The sequence below is a fragment of the Ochotona princeps genome, chromosome 13, assembly GCF_030435755.1.
Source record: "Ochotona princeps isolate mOchPri1 chromosome 13, mOchPri1.hap1, whole genome shotgun sequence".
Lineage (NCBI taxonomy): Eukaryota > Metazoa > Chordata > Mammalia > Lagomorpha > Ochotonidae > Ochotona > Ochotona princeps.
In genome coordinates, this window is record NC_080844.1 from 45,563,512 (window position 1) to 45,581,246 (window position 17,735).

At 44.4% G+C, this 17,735-nt stretch overlaps 1 protein-coding gene across 1 annotated transcript in view; it reads right to left on the reverse strand.

The window, feature by feature from the left end:
* The window catches only part of PKD2L1 (polycystin 2 like 1, transient receptor potential cation channel), a 39,042-nt gene continuing 21,307 nt past the window's right edge, over positions 1-17,735 (reverse strand). The window contains exons 4-16 of the mRNA XM_004580243.2: positions 10,142-10,269; positions 9,431-9,684; positions 7,391-7,615; positions 6,997-7,225; positions 6,232-6,402; positions 5,871-6,052; positions 5,471-5,591; positions 4,361-4,459; positions 4,034-4,152; positions 2,116-2,242; positions 1,651-1,769; positions 1,279-1,402; positions 1-649 (exon numbers count right to left, since the gene is read on the reverse strand). Of these exons, the coding sequence (XP_004580300.2) occupies positions 557-649; positions 1,279-1,402; positions 1,651-1,769; positions 2,116-2,242; positions 4,034-4,152; positions 4,361-4,459; positions 5,471-5,591; positions 5,871-6,052; positions 6,232-6,402; positions 6,997-7,225; positions 7,391-7,615; positions 9,431-9,684; positions 10,142-10,269 (1,991 nt within the window). The 3' untranslated portion in view covers positions 1-556. The remainder of the gene's footprint in view (positions 650-1,278; positions 1,403-1,650; positions 1,770-2,115; positions 2,243-4,033; positions 4,153-4,360; positions 4,460-5,470; positions 5,592-5,870; positions 6,053-6,231; positions 6,403-6,996; positions 7,226-7,390; positions 7,616-9,430; positions 9,685-10,141; positions 10,270-17,735) is intronic.

A 17,735-nucleotide genomic window follows, 5' to 3' on the forward strand; every position in this document is an offset into this window, starting at 1 on the left:
CCCCAAGGTTGAGTGGAATGCCATGTGGCTGACTCTCCACAAGGGCCTTGGTGGCTGACTTTGCTCTTGAAGGATGCCACTCACTCCTCTGCAGTGCTGCAATCACCCTGTGAAAGGCTCAAGGCTTCCCTCTTCTCTTTCACAGGGAAATTCTACAGGGGATGATAAGAAACCTATGGGTTCTAGCCATGTGTCTAGATGCACAAGGGATCAGTTTTCCCAGCAATTAAGAAGACATCGAGACATTTGCCTGTGCTCTTGGTGTCTACCTTTTTCACGAAGCACAGCTACTGTGTGTTTGGAGAGAGTCGTTACCCTCCCTTCTGTTATCCTGTTTATTGGTGGTATTTTTGGCCACCACAGTAAAGCTAAGTGCAGAGGGGGTGAGAAGAGTTATTTTACAGAGCTACATGGCTACGCACTGAAAACACTGGTTCACAACACCAGAAGCAGGGTGGGACTTGGAAGTAGCCATGACAGGGCCTGTTGCCTTACAAGTTCAGGGTGTACAGAGGGGGCCTCCTAGGAGGCTGAGCAGAGCCTGCTGTCTGATGCTTTAGGGGTTCCCTTCACCACTCTCTGGGAAACTCCGGGGTGCTGGAGCCACAGCAGGGGCTGAATTCAAGTGTTCCCAAATAGCTTGGTGCTTCTGTTGGAAGAAAAAAAAGGGGGGGGACAAGTTACTTGAAAGAAAGTTCATCACTTTTTTTTTATCCCCCCCCCCCCGGATATGATTCAGACAACCCACACTGCTGTAGACTGAATGTTTGTGGTGTCCCTCCCTCAAATCAACTGGCTGAAATGCTAGCCATCAATGTGATGGTGTGAGGAGATGGGGACATTGTAAGTTACGAGTGTGGGGCCTTCATGAATGGGTTAGTAGTTTTATAAAAGAGAATTTCCTCCTTCTGCTATGTGAAGACAACCATTTGTGAACTGGGTCCTTAGCAAATACTGAATACGCTATATGTTGGCTTTAGTCTTCCCAGCTTCCCAGAATGAAAAATAAATGTCTGTGTTTATAAGTAAAGCAGCTGATGGTAGTTTGTTGTAGTAGCCTGGGTAGGTGAAGACCCAGACCATGTCCTAGAGGTCAAGGCAAGTCTCAGGCTCAGAAAACCAATTTCCTGGTCCCTCCCTTTCCCACTGACACATTGACCACTGTGTTTTCCCAAGGGCCTGAATTTTCAAAAATGTCCTTCCCTTACCTTCTGAGGGTAGAAGATCAATGAGTTCAGCTGTGGGGATGTATGAGAACGCAGGTGAAGAGCCACTCACCATGCCCGGGGAGGGAGCTAGCTGCCCTTTCCCCTCCAGCAACTTCAGCTTTGATCCCACAGCGTTAACCTGGGATACAACTCCTTCCAGAACAGTCTCAAGCTCCAGAACTCTCCTTGTGAGCCTGTGCAGGATGTGAGAGAAACCAAGGAAGCAGAAATATGTATCCAGGTCTGGGGTATCTACAGGGCAGGGGTAACAAGATGGTATGTGTTTGGATAGGAACCAGGAAGGTAAGGCCCAGTCATTTAGGAAGAGTAGCAGGGGAGTGTAGGTTTTTCAGGGCTGGAACAGGGAGTTGGAAAGTTATGGAAAGAAACTCAAGATAGCGTATTACAATAATAGCAATCTTGGGCCACTGGGTGCACGTACATGTAGAATTTTTCTTCTGAAATGCGGCCTTCTGCTCTGCTGGTCTCTGGACCTAGCTCACCTGATGGGCTGCTCACAATGGACTGGCCCAAGTTCTCAATCTTGGCGCTGAGGGCCACCTATTGGGAAGTCAGATAACAGAGGGGAGAAAATGACTGTTCCAAAACTTGCCCTAATAGGCTCTCAGGATTAAGCACTGGCTTCCAATTTTATAATCTACTGATGCCTCCTTATGCTTCAGCAAAGCCAATTCAACTGGTCTAGGTGGCCTAAGTAAGTGTGAGGCATTTTGAAGGTTCCCCAGGGTATTCCAACACATGCAGTTTGAGGACCGCTAACCTAGGGAACTTTCTTCTGCTCATCTGAGGGGGATATTAATTTTGATCTGTACTCTGAGAGTGTTGGGGAGAGAAGTGGGTGAGCAGTTTCCTTTACACTGCCTCCTCACCAGTCGGCTCAGCTCACCCTCTCCTCCTCCAGGTCCCGTCGCATCTGTTCCTGTTCCTTCTCATCCAGAACCTGATTGCCATCCTGGTCGCACCTGGTGAAGGCGGTCGTGAGCTCAACAATCTCATGCTCTGCGTGCCCCAACCTGAGGAGAGCAGGACATGAAACAATGTCTGTCACCTCCTGGCTGCTAACTCACCATTCTTCTGCTAGACTGGCAAGAGCTCCGCTCTTGGAGTCCTGGCTTCTCTGCTCTCTGGGAAAGAAGGGGATCTCATGGGAAAGCCAGGATCTCCAAAGACCAGCGATTTGACCCCTTCCTCCCACATCAACTGTTTCTTCTCCTGACTCCTGCTAACTAGATTCAGAGATTTGCAATCTTTTTTCCTCTGATTTGCTTTTTATTGTTATTATTCTTTTTTCCATGATACAGTTTTGTAAGTACAGTGATTACCCTTCCTACTCTCTACCTTCTTTCCCATTTCCCTTTCCACCATCCCCCCATATTATTACAGAAAGCTCCAGGGGATGGAAATGTTTTTTTAATATTGCCTTAGAGACCTTGATGTAGGGAAGAATGCTCTGAGGGTGCCGCTTGAGTGGTCTTGATAGTTCTGAGATTATGTTGGTTTCATTGCACCAGGGTTGAGAAAATCTTTCTAGGGTCTATTGTCTGACCAGGTCTACTTTAGTATACCCACAGACCTAGACATTTGCTGCAAAGCCTGGGCAGGACAGAGTTCAGCTTATTCTCCATTTCTCCATCTTTTGAGGAGGTACTCCCCGTCCTCTGTTGGCCTAGATGAGCTGTTGTGTCTTTCTACTGCACATGTGTCAGCATCTGAGGAGGCCCAGTCCTGACACATGCACTCCAAGGTTGGACCACATATTCTGTGAATTTTTCCTGAGGCTGGGGTTTGAGTCCAATGGTCCAGTTGGGATGTACCCCAAGAAACTTTACTTGGGGTGAGAAATCATGATCTTTTATGAGATAACTGCAGAGTATTTTTGCCTCTAAATAATCTGCCTCCTCCCATTTCTCCTTCACTGCCTAGTGAAATCCTTCTTGCATAATATGGCTAGACAAGTAAATCTTCCTAAAATGCATGTCTAAATGTTCCTTGAAATTTCTCCCAGGTACCCCATCTTTGGCTAAAGTGGTGATGTGACCCTTGCCTATTTATCTGGCCTTTCTCCTGATAGGATCACCTTTTATCTGGTATCTTAACAATGCTCAATCATTTATTATTCCAGTATGTGTACACATGCGCCTTAGTCTTGGGCTTTTTGCTTCTGTATGTAATTTTACCTCTTCTTGGAGTGGTCTTCTACTGCTTGTCCACTTGCAAGCTATTTATGCGCCTAAACCTTTTTCAGACAGCACTTCATCCAGAAAATGTCAAGAATGGAACTGGTCTCTGTCTTTAGTCCATTCCATTTTTAGTAACCTCTGTTGTTTAATTACTTCCATGGTGTTATTTCTTTGCTTACATGTCTATGAGCAACTAGAGGACAAATACTTTGAGAAATACTTAATTATGTTGTCCCCTACTCATTGCCTGGCCAACAGCTGGGGCTTAAAACAAGTTTTTGTTTTCATAGTATTTTGCTATTTTTGATAGGGAAGCATAGACAAAGCAGCTAGAGAAATAGATCAGTGTTTGTGGGGGGACATAACACAAATATCAGAGCTTGGTAGTCACCACAGGTATAAATAAATATACGAATTATTAATCTGAGAAGTTTTTCAGCCAGGTCTAAAATGATGGACTATGGTCTGAGTGATTAAAGTAAAGGAATGATTCTAAAGGCCAAGGTGAGAGGCCTTCAAGGCAAGATCCAAGGCTTAAAATGAAGACCAAAAGCTTAGAGGTAAAATATATAGTTTGGGTTTAAAGACTTAGGGAGCAACATAGAAAATGTATTGGTCACTCACTCCCGCAAGGTATTAGTAAAATCCTCAAACTGGATTCCCTGCTCGCCATCCAAAACCTTTTGCACATCAGAAACCTGCTCCTTCCTCAGACGCAGCCTTAGTAGGGTCTTGTTATAGCTCTGCAAAGCAAAGGAAACAGGTGCCAGTCCTCACAGTCTCGTCATCATTCATAGTCCCATCTTACTCTACATCATTCCAGGTTCCCAGGGATACCAAAGACCCAAGGATATAGGGCCATTTACCAGTCAGGGACAGACCAGAAAACAGAACTTTGAGCCCAGACCCTGATGCGGATGTGCAGCTGGAAAAGCCTGAGTCTGAACTCACCTGTTTCAGGAGATCAGAAAGCTGCAGCTCGTCCTTCTGTCCAGCCAACTCCTCCTTGACCTCAGAGTACGTGTCATTAATGATAGCCAGGAACATGTTCTGGAGGATAAGGCAAGAGACCTGGGTCCTAACCACCAGACCCACTAAAAGCATTGAGCCCACTGATCCCATGAATGCCCAAGATATATGTTCTAGAAGAGCCAATGCTCTTAACCTCAGCTCTACAGCTCACCCACCTATACCTCCCATGTCCTTGGAGTCCAGCCATTGAGCACAATTCTGCCATGCTCCTACGTCAGCCTGGTATCTTCACTCCCAGTTGCTGCAATAACCTTTATGGCCACAAAGATACTCAACAGATACCACAGACCTCCATCTAGTGATCTACCCATCACTAAAGCCAGAAACTTCTTTTTTTTTTTTTTTTTAAAGTGCAGGCCACCAGATGTGTTTTTTTTTTTAAGATTTATTTTATTTTTATTACAAAGTCAGATATGCTAAGAGGAGGAGAGATAGAGAGGAACTGGAGCTGCCGGGATTAGAACCAGCAGCCATATGGGATCAAGGCGAGGACCTTAGCCACTAGGCCACGCTGCCAAGCCCCAAGCCAGAAACTTCTTAAGGTGAGAGCACAATTGTGGTCTCTTTACCGGCTACCCACCATTCACATTTGTCTCCTCAACCATTGATCAAGTAAGAAAATGTGCTGGTCTCATCAATAAAAACCAAACCCAGACCTTCCATTGTAGGCAAGGAGAGAGAACAATTGCCACGTGGTGGTAGGACAGATCACCAAGAGATCCTCAGAGGAAGGAAGGCAGCTTCCAAGTGCAACCGCCTTCCTTCATGAGGCACATTGCTATCCTCTCACATTCTCTGAGAATGGGGATTTGATCTTACTGGAGGCATCTGCAGGTAACCTCATACGCTGAAAGCTGCTTGACCATACTGGCCATGCTGGTCATATTAGTCAGCTCTCAGAAGATCCAGACATCCTCCTCTCACTCTCCATCCTCAGTTTGAAAAACTCCTCCTATGCCTGAGTGGGAGACATAGAGAGCCTATAGGCTGGAGTTTTCAACTATGTCTCCACCCTTCAGAGACTCTTACCAGAAGCACAAAGAAGACGAAGAAGACGTAGGTGACGAAGTAGACAGGGCCCAGGATGCGGTTGGCATTGTCGATAGCATTGTAGTCAAAGTCCCCAAGGATGATCCGAAACTGAGTGAAACTGACAGACAAGGTCAAGGCTTCACCAGAGTCTAAATTATCCAAATCCACACCCATACCCCACTTTCCTAACTACAGATCACCCTCTGCATCTGTAATCTAATCTAGGGGAGAGCATGTGCACATCAGGGCTCCCCAAAACTCACACAGCTGTTTTAAGCACAGGCCCATCCATACACATCCTGCCATTTTCCCCAAGTGACACACAGACCCAGGGAACTGGGAGTGAGGGGAAAGGGAGAATAGAGGGCAGGGAGGAGTGAGGGGGCAGAACACATACATGCACTTTATGAAAGTGCTAAAGTTTTCCACTTGGGTTCCGAAAAGCAGGTAGCCAAGTTGGGCGTAGGCAAAAAACACGATGAAGAACATGACAGCAAAGCCCAGGATGTCCTTGGCACAGCGGGCCAGGGTGGAGGAGAGCTGAGTCATGGTTTTGTTGAAGCTGATGTACTTGAATATCTGCAAGAACCATGTGGAACCAAGTGGAGAAGGAAGAAAAGAGAAAAGCACTGAACAGTCCACTCTGGGGACCTATGGAGGCCACAGGAGGCACCAAACCAAACAAGAAAAATGAGACATGCACTGGGGAAAGGAGAATCCGTTCCCTGAGGTAGACACAGGGGTAGCTGCCCAAGTACCTTGATCCAGGCAAAGAAGAGGTTGACAGCATTCATGTTGTTGTACTGTGTCTGCCAGAAGGCAAGGAACTCAAAGTCAGCATACGCGTTTGGCTGCTGCAGGAGCTTGCTCATCAGTCGACTGACCTCCAGGGTTCGGAATATGTGGAAGCCCACAGCCACAATGGACAGCTGTCACATGGAGGACATAGGGTGTCAGAAAAGTCAAGGGGTTCTCAAGTGGTGCTCAACAACGAGGGTCCAGGGAAGAGCTCAGACAGGCAAGTCAGGTGGGAAAGAAACTTCCTGTCCTGTTAAGGTGTTTACTAGCTCAGAGGCTAATAGATCAGCATGATGGGGAACAGCTTCAGTGTTCCAAAGCCCAAGAGAAGGATCAGGGACTAAAGGTTGTAAAGGTCACAGGAATCTGGAGCCAAGAGATCTTACTCCTCCTATCCCTACCAGCCCTGAGCCTTGGTCCTGCTTCTAAGATGCAGATGGAGATGAATAGGAGGGAACAGAAAAAGGAGGGGTTTCAAGAGGACAGTGACGGGTTATACAGGCAAAAGTCAGAAGGGCAACAGAGTATCAAGTACAGAAGAAAAAGCACAGGGCCTAGATCACAGGTGAGGAGGAGAGATGTGGGATTTGGGGCTTCCTAGGTGCTGAACAAGAGGGCAGCTGTCTTTCACTTTGGGAGCTGCTGCAAGTGATTAGGTTTTCAGGACTGAAAGGAAGAATGTGGAGTGGTGGCCAAGGTGCATCCCCTCCACCTCAGTCTCTCACCAATATGATCACGAGATCCAGGATGTTCCAGATGCTGTGGAGGTAATGCAGCCGGTGGATGTGGATCTCCAGCAGTTCCTCAACCACGTAATAGATGATGAAGATGCAGAAGATGACCTCACAGCCAACAATGAAGAAATCCCAGTTGCTGACGTAGCGGGTCAGCTTAACCGTGCGGATTTGCCAGGATGGAATGGCACCTCCTGTGGCTGGAAACTCCACCACCAGCCTGGTGGGGAGGGAGTGTTTAGGGGAGCCTAAGCTGGTAGAGAGTTCCTTGACCTCCTCTCCTCCCCCTCCCACCACAGAGCACAAGTCTGGGGAAGGGCATCAAACATTGGAGAAAAGAACCAGGAACCATGCATGGAGGGATGCAGTAGGGGAAAGGGGCCACCTCAGAACACAGAAGAGATTGATGTTGGCATTGTAGACTGAGAAGTCGATGAAGACCACCCGAGTGCCCCTGTCCAGCCACAGCCCTTCCTGAAGGTCACGGAGTACATCTGCACTGGCCTGTTGGGATCCTGGAAGGTCCAAGTAGTAGCCGCCTCCACTGTAGCCTGTGAGTCTGCCCCAGTGGGAGGAGCCCCCCAGCTCATTCTGAGAGTGGTATGTCCACCTGCCGCAAAAGAGGCTGGCTGAGTGGAGAAAGGCCCAAGGCTGAGGGCCCAGCTCCCACAGCAATGGCAAGGTTCTGTGGTTGTCTGGGCTTCACAGTTTCACATCAATTATACATGTAGCTTATGCTGAATCTGTACTCATGTTTATGTATGTCTATGTTTGACATATACATAGTGTATAGTATGTGGCTACTTCAAAAAATTTATGGATAACGCAATTAAAGGATGGATTTTTTAAAATACACACTTTCCATGATATTTTTAAAAATTTGACAAGAGGGCCCAGTATAATGCAATGGCTAAATCCTCACCTTGTAAGTGCTGGGACCACATATGGGCGCTGGTTCATGTCTCGGCTGTTCTACTTCCCACCCAGCTCTCTGCTTGTGGCCTGGGAAAGCCTTAGAGGGATGGCCCAAAGCCTTGGGACCCTGCACTCACTTGGGAGATCTGGAAGAAACTCCTGACTCCTGGCTCCTGGCTCCTGGCTTCAGATCAGCTCAGCTCCAGCCACTGTAGTCAATTAAGGGAGTGAGCCAGCAGATGGAAGATCTTTCTGTCTTTCCTTCTATCAATCTTATCTGCTTTTCCAATAAAAATAAAATTTTAAAAATTTGACAGAGTCAAAAGAGAGTGACAGACACAAAGAAAATTCCCATCCATTGGCTTACTTCCCATGTGCCTGCAGTGGGACTTTGGGTTATCCAGGCTGAAGCTGGGAGCTATTAACTCATCCAGGTATCCCACATGGGCGGCAGGGACCCAATCACGTGAGCCATCATCTGCTGTCTCCCAAGGTGCACATTACAAGGAAACTGGGATCAGGAGTGGATCCAAGACTCTAAGCAGGCACTCTGACATGGAATGCAGGAGTCTTAATTGCTGTACCAAATGCCTGTCTCTTCCTGAACTTTTTCGAAACTTCTTATGTGCATGGATTTCAAAATGTCCTGCACCCAAGCAAACATACTTACAATTGCATTTTATGGAAATATGTATCTAAAATATGTATAATATATGATATATGCAAATATATGTATGTATACATATTAGATATGAAGAGGGTTTACAAGTTCACAAATATTATTTTATTTGATATTGATAGCTGTTTGAGAAGGAAGGACAAATATCTCACAGAAGAGTCAGAAATTTCCAAGATAATCCCAACTCTCTAGTGGCAGAAAGGAAATACACATTACTCTCCCAGCACTTCACTATGTCAGTTATGGCCATCGATGACAAAGCCATGCCCTTCCTGACCCCAGCTTGAGGTGTCTTACTAAGGGAAGCTCCTCGAGCATGCAGTGTACAAAGATCCTTCCAACTCTTTGCTTGGGAAGCTGACTGTTAAACACCAGACTTTCCACCATGGGTCCTTACTTCCTCCCACTTCTTTTTCCTGTCTACCCTCTTCCCTTTGTCCCCTTACTCATCTTCCATATTTGACCCCTTGCTGTCACCCTATCAGTCTCAAGGGTTGGAAGCTCTGACTGTGACTCTTGTAGTGGCCTCAACCCTACTCCTTCTTGACACTCCCAAGAGAGTTCTGGGCAAAGACATTTTCCCTGGAAGCACTTCCTGCAGAGTAGCGCAAGTGTAACTGTGACCTGGGTGTGGGAAGAAGTCCAGAGGGAATGAATGGCTATGTCAGCTAAATGCCTCTTTTACTCCCAGACCAAGTCCCAAAAATTGGGACTTAAAAAGATGCCTCCTAGTCACTTGGAACATCTCAATGTTCTTTATGACTCAATGCAAGTGGTTCCACACCTTGGGAGGATGTCAGGCTCAGAGGTTGTTGATGGGGGCTGACTCACGCTGTGCCATTGAGGGATCCAAAGGGACGTTGCTCTTCTTTGTCAGCTGAGTAGACATCATAGCAGTTCAAAATGTCCTCACGGAAGTCTTCATGCACCACACAGGAGTCGTTGCGGACCCGCAGCTGCCGCAGTCTTGGAACCCCCAGCAGCATGTTCTCATAGTAGATGAAGGAGTGGGAGCCATAGCCCAAGCTCTTATTGTTGTACCATTTGGTCCAGTATAAACCATCCAGTAGAGGACCCTGGGCAAACTGTACCATAAGCTTGGTTGGGAGCAGTTCTATCTCATCCTGACTCCTATTCTCAGAATGATCTTTACCCTCAATCCCTGATTCCCACCACACCCTAACTTGGATAAATCCCCTAGGCTGGAACTCCTCAGTTGTTCTAGCAACCTTGGCCAGATTCTGATCATTTTTAACATATTAAAAATATGTTTTGAAGGTCAGGCTTACCTCTGATTCCCAACACTCATCTTACCCCTGGCTTGATTCCTTGGTCAGCATCCCCATTTCACCCTGTTCCATCTGGATTCCAGTTCAACCCAATAATTCAGCCTGATTCTTGGACTGACCTAATTCCTGACTGACCTGATCATATTCTAACATGTAGTCTGACCCACTGTCTGGCCTCTCTGAACTCTGGCCTGTGATGGTTAGCCATTGAGTGAGAGAGGAGAACAGAAAGGTGATAAAATCCCATACTCACGTCCCAAAAGTCTGCCATGCTGCTGATGGCCTGGAAGGAGATTCCGGTGTCTGATGGGGCATGTAAGAAGAGCTCTGACATCACCTTGGTATAGTAGTAGGCACTGGAGCTCATCATCCCATAGGTCACTAGAAAACAAGCCAAGAAGCTGTGTTCTCACTGTTGTCTAGTCCATTCTTCAGAGAGGACAGAAAAGCCCCTTGGCCTGGGTAGAGATGCTACCCAGATGGCAGGGGACAGGCATTAGACCCACCTCTAAAGTTAGCTGATGGCGGCACTGGGGAAACCAGGGAATACACTAGGGACGCCTCATGGCACCAGGTCTCCTGCTCTCCCCCAAGCTCACAGGTAAAAAGTCTGAGCTCTATTTAGTATTGTCTCCTGATATTCTCATACTGTAAATTCACTTAACTCAATTAACTCCCAGTTCTCATTCCCAGAGAGAAGATATGCCTGCTTTTGTATTGGGAGATGATCCCCTATGTCTGTCTTATGCCTTTTGGAAAGTGCCTCTAAGTTCTAGAGTACTCTGAAGTCCTGGCCGAAGAGTTTACAGTAGCAGTGTGGCCATCTGGCTCTAGAGTCGGTGACTTGGTGGCCGTGGAGTAGCAGCAGGTCTGAAGGGCACAACTGTATCATCTAATGAACAGATCTCCCCATAGGGAGTCTCAGAAGAGGCTTGACCTTCACCTTGAAAATTGGGATCTCCCTCACCCACCCTGACACACTCCTAATCCCATGTGCCTAAGCGGGGCTCTGAGGGAAGTTCTAAGTTTTCTGGTGAAAATTCAGGACCTGACGTATACAATCCAGGCCTGGAGAGATAGCCTAGTGGCTAAAGTCCTCACCATGAATGCCCTGAGATCCCATATAGGTACCAGTTCATGTCCTGGAGACCCCACTTCCCATCCAGTTCCCTGCTGGTGGCCTGCGAAAGCAGTCGAGGAAGGTCCAAAGCCTTGAAACCCTGCCCCTGCATGGGAGACCCGGAGGAGGCTCCTGGCTCCTGAATTTGGATCAGCTCAGCTCTGGCCATTGTGGCCATTTGGGTAGTGAATCAGCAGACAGAAGATTTTCTTCTGTCTCTTCTCTCTAAATCTGACTTTCCAATAAAAATTAATCTTTTTATTTTAATGGATGACTTTCAAAAAAAGAATATAATTTACATACATTTTAGATTTTCCTCAGTCTAGGTTTGTTTTGTGTTTGTAATGATTAAATGCTGCTTAGGCCTTTTGGGAGGAAAACCAACAGTTGATTATCCTTCCCAGTGCCTCATGTCAGAAAGTACACAAATGTCTATTTGTCTTATTACTGGTGGTGCTGACTTTGATCCTTTGTTAAGGTGGTGTTTGCCAAGTTTCTCAGATGCAAAACTAAATTTTTTCTGTTATAATTAGTGTGTATTTTGAGTGGAGATACTTCGACTCTACGTTAATATCCTGCTTCTCATCATTCTTTCATCTACTTGAAGCAATCATCATGGATTACTTCAGCTTGATTATTACTAACATGAGAACCAAACGGTGATTTTTCAAACTGCCTCTTTCCCTCTGCAGTGATTGGTGGGCACTGGTTTCTGGAAGAGCTTCCTTTCTTTCCTTTCACGTATCAGTCTGAATTCAAGGATTCTTGAGATTCCTCCCCCCCATGGATTATAATTTCTTGTTATTTATTTTGGTACTCAATTTTCTGACCAAGTTATGACAGACAAAGAAAGGTTAACAAATTGTTTTTCAAACTGAAAAAAAAATAGAAACTAGATGTAACATGTGATCCTGGAATGGAGCATGGGTTGTTTTTTCCCTTCACTATAAATGCTATTATTGGAATAATTGGTAAAATGATAATAAGTTCTGTTCATTAGATGATACTACTAAATCAAGGTAATTTCCTGACTTTGTTTTTAGAAAATGCATGTGATAGTATTAAAGAATAGCAGGGAATTATGGCTGCAACTTACTTTCACATGTGTCTGTCATGTGTAGAGTAAGACAGAAAAGGAGGTTTATAAAGGGAAGGCATAATGATAGAATGTTTCTATTTGGGAAACCTGAGTAGAAAGCATGAAGTAAATATAGGAACTTTTGAACTCTTGCAATTTTCCTGTAAATCTGCAGGTACATAAAAATCTTGAAAAAAATTAAATTTGCCAGGCCCTTATGAACAATTTCTTTCAGAATCTTCCTTTTCAGATCTTGGATCATATTTTCTCATGATGCTCCATCTGGAATTGGAAGGACTTTGAGTACATTGGAAGAAATGGGGTGCCAGTGAGTGATCCCAGATTGGGCACTAGCATCTTTCATTTCCAGGTTGGTAGCATCAGTAGGGAAGGAAGCTGATTCCCATTTCCCACTCCACTCTAGAAAATCTGACAGGGCTTACCCTGTCTAACCCAGATCTGTGATTATCTGTCCTGAGTAGCAGAAGACCTCAGACACAACTTTTCTGTATCCGCAAAATGAGCTCCTGTGGGAAATCAAACTTGCATTTGTTGGGAGCCCCTCATGCAGTTCTTTTTTTTTTATTAATTAATTTTGAACTGCAGATTCTTGTTCCTATCATGTGTTGTGTGTGTGTGTGTGTGTGTGTGTATATATATATATATATATATATATATATATATATATATATATATATATAATTTTCTTTACTTTTTAAAAATGATCTCACTTAGTTGATTAGGGCACAAAGGGTCAAGAGCTACTGGAAAATGGGTAATACCATTGCTTCTTAGACTCTCATGCAGTTCTAACCAAGACCAGGGAGTGGAGCTTTTCCTGCTAACAAAGGCTGTTATTACAGCTCCAGAAGGGCCACAAGGTGGTGCCATTGCTTTTGCACCACCACTTTTTCTCTCTTTCAGTTGGAAATGACTCTCCAGAATTAATAATCTTCTGAAGTGCTTGCCAATCACTTATAGGTTATCACTTGCTTATCCTCCAAGACAGGAAAGACTGTAACTTAAAAGAATGGCTTAACTTTTTAAGTGAAAACCAAGAAGCAACCTTTAAAATCTTTTAAAGTGGGGTCTAGGGCCCGGCGGTGTGGCCTAGCAGCTAAAGTCCTCGCCTTGAATGCTCCAGGATCCCATATGGGTGCTGGTTCTAATCCCGGCTGCTCCACTTCCCATCCAGCTCCCTGCTTGTGGCCAGGGAAAGCAGGAGAGGACGGCCCAATGCTTTGGGATCCTGCACCCGTGTGGGAGACCTGGAGGAAGTTCCTGGCTCCTGGCTTCGGAATGGCACAGTACTGGCCATTGTGGTCACTTGGGGAGTGAATCATCGGGTGGAAGATCTTCCTCTCTGTCTCTCCTCCTCTTTGCATATCTGACTGTGTAATAAAAATAAATCTTTAAAAAAATTGGAATTGGGGTTTAAATCTGGTTTAGTATTTATACAACTCAGCCTCTCCATCCAAACATCATCTCTTCCTTCTTAATTCTTATTTGTACAAATTTTGTGCTTCACATAGATTAGTGGAATGGATTAAAACACAAAACCCATCAGTTTATTGTCTGGAGGAGACACACTTCAACAAAGATCAGCGGAAACTATATCACATGGGTTATGTTGTTTTCTGTTGGTTTCATCACTTCAAAACACTTTCTTCTGATTAAATCATTCAGTGACTCGTAGATCATACAGTGGCATCATTTTCTTCAAGAAGGTTCTTGATTTTCATTTTTTTAGCTACCCGTTAGTCATTTAATAGCATGTTATTTAACTTCTTGGTGTTGTTAATTTCTTTTTTCTCCCTGATGTTGATTTTGTTTTGTGGCTCTTCATTCAAGGGGATGTATAGTAGCTGTGTAATGGAGACTGTCATATCTAGTAACATGTTATTTAACTTCATGGCATTGTAAATTTTGATTTTCCTTTCTATTGTTGATTTTGTATCATGACTTTTCATTTAAGGGGATGTACAGTAGCTGTGAAATGGAGACTAATATCCAGATGTGAGGATGCAGTGTGGTATGCATTTCTGCTTCTAGACAAAGATGGACTTACAATGAAACTGTTTACTATATCTTGACAATAGGGTTCTGGACTTTCTGCCATTGTCCATGCCTGCAATGATGGACATATGACTGAGTATGAAGAACTATATGTTAGTAATGATATAGAGGAACAAGGTGGGGAGGAGGGAATTGGGGAGGGGATAAGGGAATATGGAACTGTATCATAAAATGATAATAATAATAATAATAATAAAATGTTAAAAAAAACAAATTTTGTGCTTTATACAAAGTTAAAATTAAGATATTCAGAAGTAATTCGGCATAAGGTCTGCAATTTACTGGGCTTGCTTGTTAGGCCAGCCACACATTGGCTTCACTTCTCCTACCCAAGACTTGCATGAACTGATTGTTCCTTTTGAAGTGGAAATATTTCAGTTTCTTTCCAACATTTATTAAGTAGACATATAGAAGTTATCTTTGACTGTGTTGATAAAATCTCTGTTATGGGTCAGTCTGAAACTGGTTCACTTCTTTCTATTCTGTATTATAGTTTCACTACTTTAAAATTTTTCTACTGTTGACTCAACCCAACACTTACTGAGAACCTATTAAATACAAGGCACTATGCTAAATGAATAAAACACCTTGTAACCCTGTGAAGCACACAATATTCCTTGTTAAGTAGCATATATGGTCTATACATTATATTCCATACTTAAAAGTTGAGAAAGCAAGACACTGATCAGTTTGGGGGATGCAGGAAGTAAGAGAGGGAGAGAGAATGATAAGGAAGTAAGAGGTTCTTCCCTTCATCATTCTCTGAAACCTAAATGATTTCTAGTAACCCAGCTTTTATATTTATTGGGCTATCAACCAGAATCATTGAAAAGATAAAAGTTGTAAAGATAATAATTCCCAAAGTCTACCTTAATAACAACGGAAAGATCTGTTTTATTTATTTATTTATTTATTTATTTATTTGAAAGCCAGAGTTACAGAGAGAGAGGCAGAGAGAAAATTTCCACATGTTGGTTCGCTCCTCAAATGGCTGCAACAGCCATGTCTGGGCTAGGGCCAGGAGCTTCATACAGATTTCTCATGCAGGTGCAGGGGTCCAAATACTTGGACCACTTCCTGCTGCTTTCCTAGGTATATTAGTACAGAGATGGTTTGGAAGAGAAACAGCTGGAACACAAATTGGGCCCATATGGGATGTGATACTACAGGCAGTGCTTAATGCACAGTGCCACAACACTGCCCCCCGCCCCACAATCTATCATTATACAAAACACTTGGCTGGTTGTCATGGTTTCTATCTTCACAAAGTTCTCTTGAGGGGTCAGTGATGAATACAGTGTGTTAAGCTGCTGTTTGTGATGCCCGCATCCTGTATCAGAATGCACGGCTACTCTGATTCAATTTTTTGCTAATGAGTTTGAGAAGGCAGCATAAGACGGTTTGTCTTTCGGCAGCAATCCTCCCACGTGGGAAACCTAGATGGAGTTCCAGGCTTCTGACTTCAGTCTGGCCCAGGTCTAGCTGTTGTAGTCATTTGGGGAGTGAACCAATAAACAGAAGATTCTCTCTCTCTGTTTCTGTCTCTCTCTCCTATTTCTCTCTCTCTCTATGTGTGTGTGTGTAACAGAGAGACAGTCACTTGTAAAATAAACAAACAAATAAAATCTTATTTTAAGTCCTTTTCAGAAACACATGTCCCTGAACGGGCTTGCTGTAGCAGGATGAGCATCAGTTTGGAAGACAGACAGACCTACCACTCATAATATAGACTTGGCTCAGTATCTCATTTTCTCATCTTTAAAGTAGGGAATATAGTACCTCATAGGCTATTCATCAAGGAATACTGTGTGCTCCTCAAAACTAAGGAATATATTTTATTCATTCAGCATAGGACTTGGCATTTAGTAGGTTTTCACTAATTGTTTGTTGGGCTAAATCAACAGAAGAAAAATAAAATTAAAAAGAAAACCACAATACTGAGTAGAAGGAAGTGAACCAATTTCAAACTGAACCATAACAGCAATCTCATCAACATGGTTAAAGACAACTTCTATTTAGTAGATGTTGGAAAGAGGCCGGGATATTCCTTAGTTCAAAGAGAGTAATAAATTCATAAAAGTCTTGAGTAAGAGACGTGAAGCCAGGATTCTGCTGGGTTAATGCGTAAGTAAAGTTGGCTGGTCCTCCCTTGGTGAGGATGGAAAAAGAACTGGCAGAACTCGATCTCCTAACATCAGATGGGCATCAGGTCTGTAGCCTGCAGCACTCTAAAATCAGCAGCAGGGCAGAGGGAACCCAGTGTTGCTAGGTGGGGTGATGATTCCAGCTGTTCCCCCCTTCCCTTCACCCACCGACAAACTCTAACAAGGAACAGGATCTGGAACGCTTGCTAGAACACAGTTCGCTGTAGGTTTGGGTGGGGTCAACATTTTAAGTTCTGGAATAATACTGGTGCCTCTGGTCCTAGGACCACACTTAGAGAACCACTGCTTTGTCCTGTTGCAAGCAGACAATCAATACCACTTCCCTTTCCTGGAGGTATCAGAGAGGCAGTGGAATTCCCAGGGTTGTCAATGAGTCTCAAGACTGGGAGTGGAAAAGAAAGAAGGGCGCTCAGGAGCTCCCTGGGCCTGAGAGAGCTTTACAAACCACACATATCACTTCGAACACTTCTTTTCCACCCCAGGGAAAAATCACTGACTACATTGCCTACCTGAACCACCATTCTCATAATAAGGGATCACACCCCCTCAAGTGATTGTGCTGGAAGGAGATTAAAAACAACTTCATCCTTCTTTGTGTCTTTCCTGCTCTCCTACTCATTATTTTCCAGTCAAGTAATAAGGATCCCAGTTGTACTTCACTAGGAAGAGTCAGCTTGCCTAACTGAAATACCTAGTTTTGAGACTTTTGAATCTAGCAGGGACTTAACATATCCATCTCATCACCACCCTTATTTACCTCAGGAGGAAATGGCCAGAACAGCTGCTCATTACCTCTAAACACTGCGCCAAATGCCAAGTATGCCCTGTGCCAAGGGCTTGACAAGCCTGTTTCACGTAATCTCACCATGGCCCTATGTGGTAACTGTTGTAATTGTCTCCATTTTCCAGTCTCAGAGAGTTGAAGTAACTTACCCAAGGTAAATAACAAATGGAATCAAGATTCAAACGCAAATCTGCCTGCACAGTCGTCTGGTTCTGGACTGCTCTAAAGGAGGACTGCATTCAGGGGTGAGAAGGCACAGGGTGGCAAACCTAAGCTCCATAACAGGCAGCCTTTCCTAACCACTAGAACTTTCCATTGTGAAATGGACCATTCCACAAACATCCACTTCACCTCATGGAAGAGTCAGAGAGAGGGTGAAACAGAGATCTTTCATCTACTGGTTTATTTCCCATATGGTCACAATGGTCACACAGGGATGTCAGGAGCCATGTACTATAGCCACACTGAAGCCATTTTGAATATAGACCTATGGGACAGTGGAAAACCCCCGGTTGGCCAGATGCTTGGGAAAGAGGCTATGGAACTAATCACACGCTTAGCTTTAATTGTTTCTAACAACTGTTTCAGAATGTGATTTATGCTGTACCTGCCAACATCTTGTAC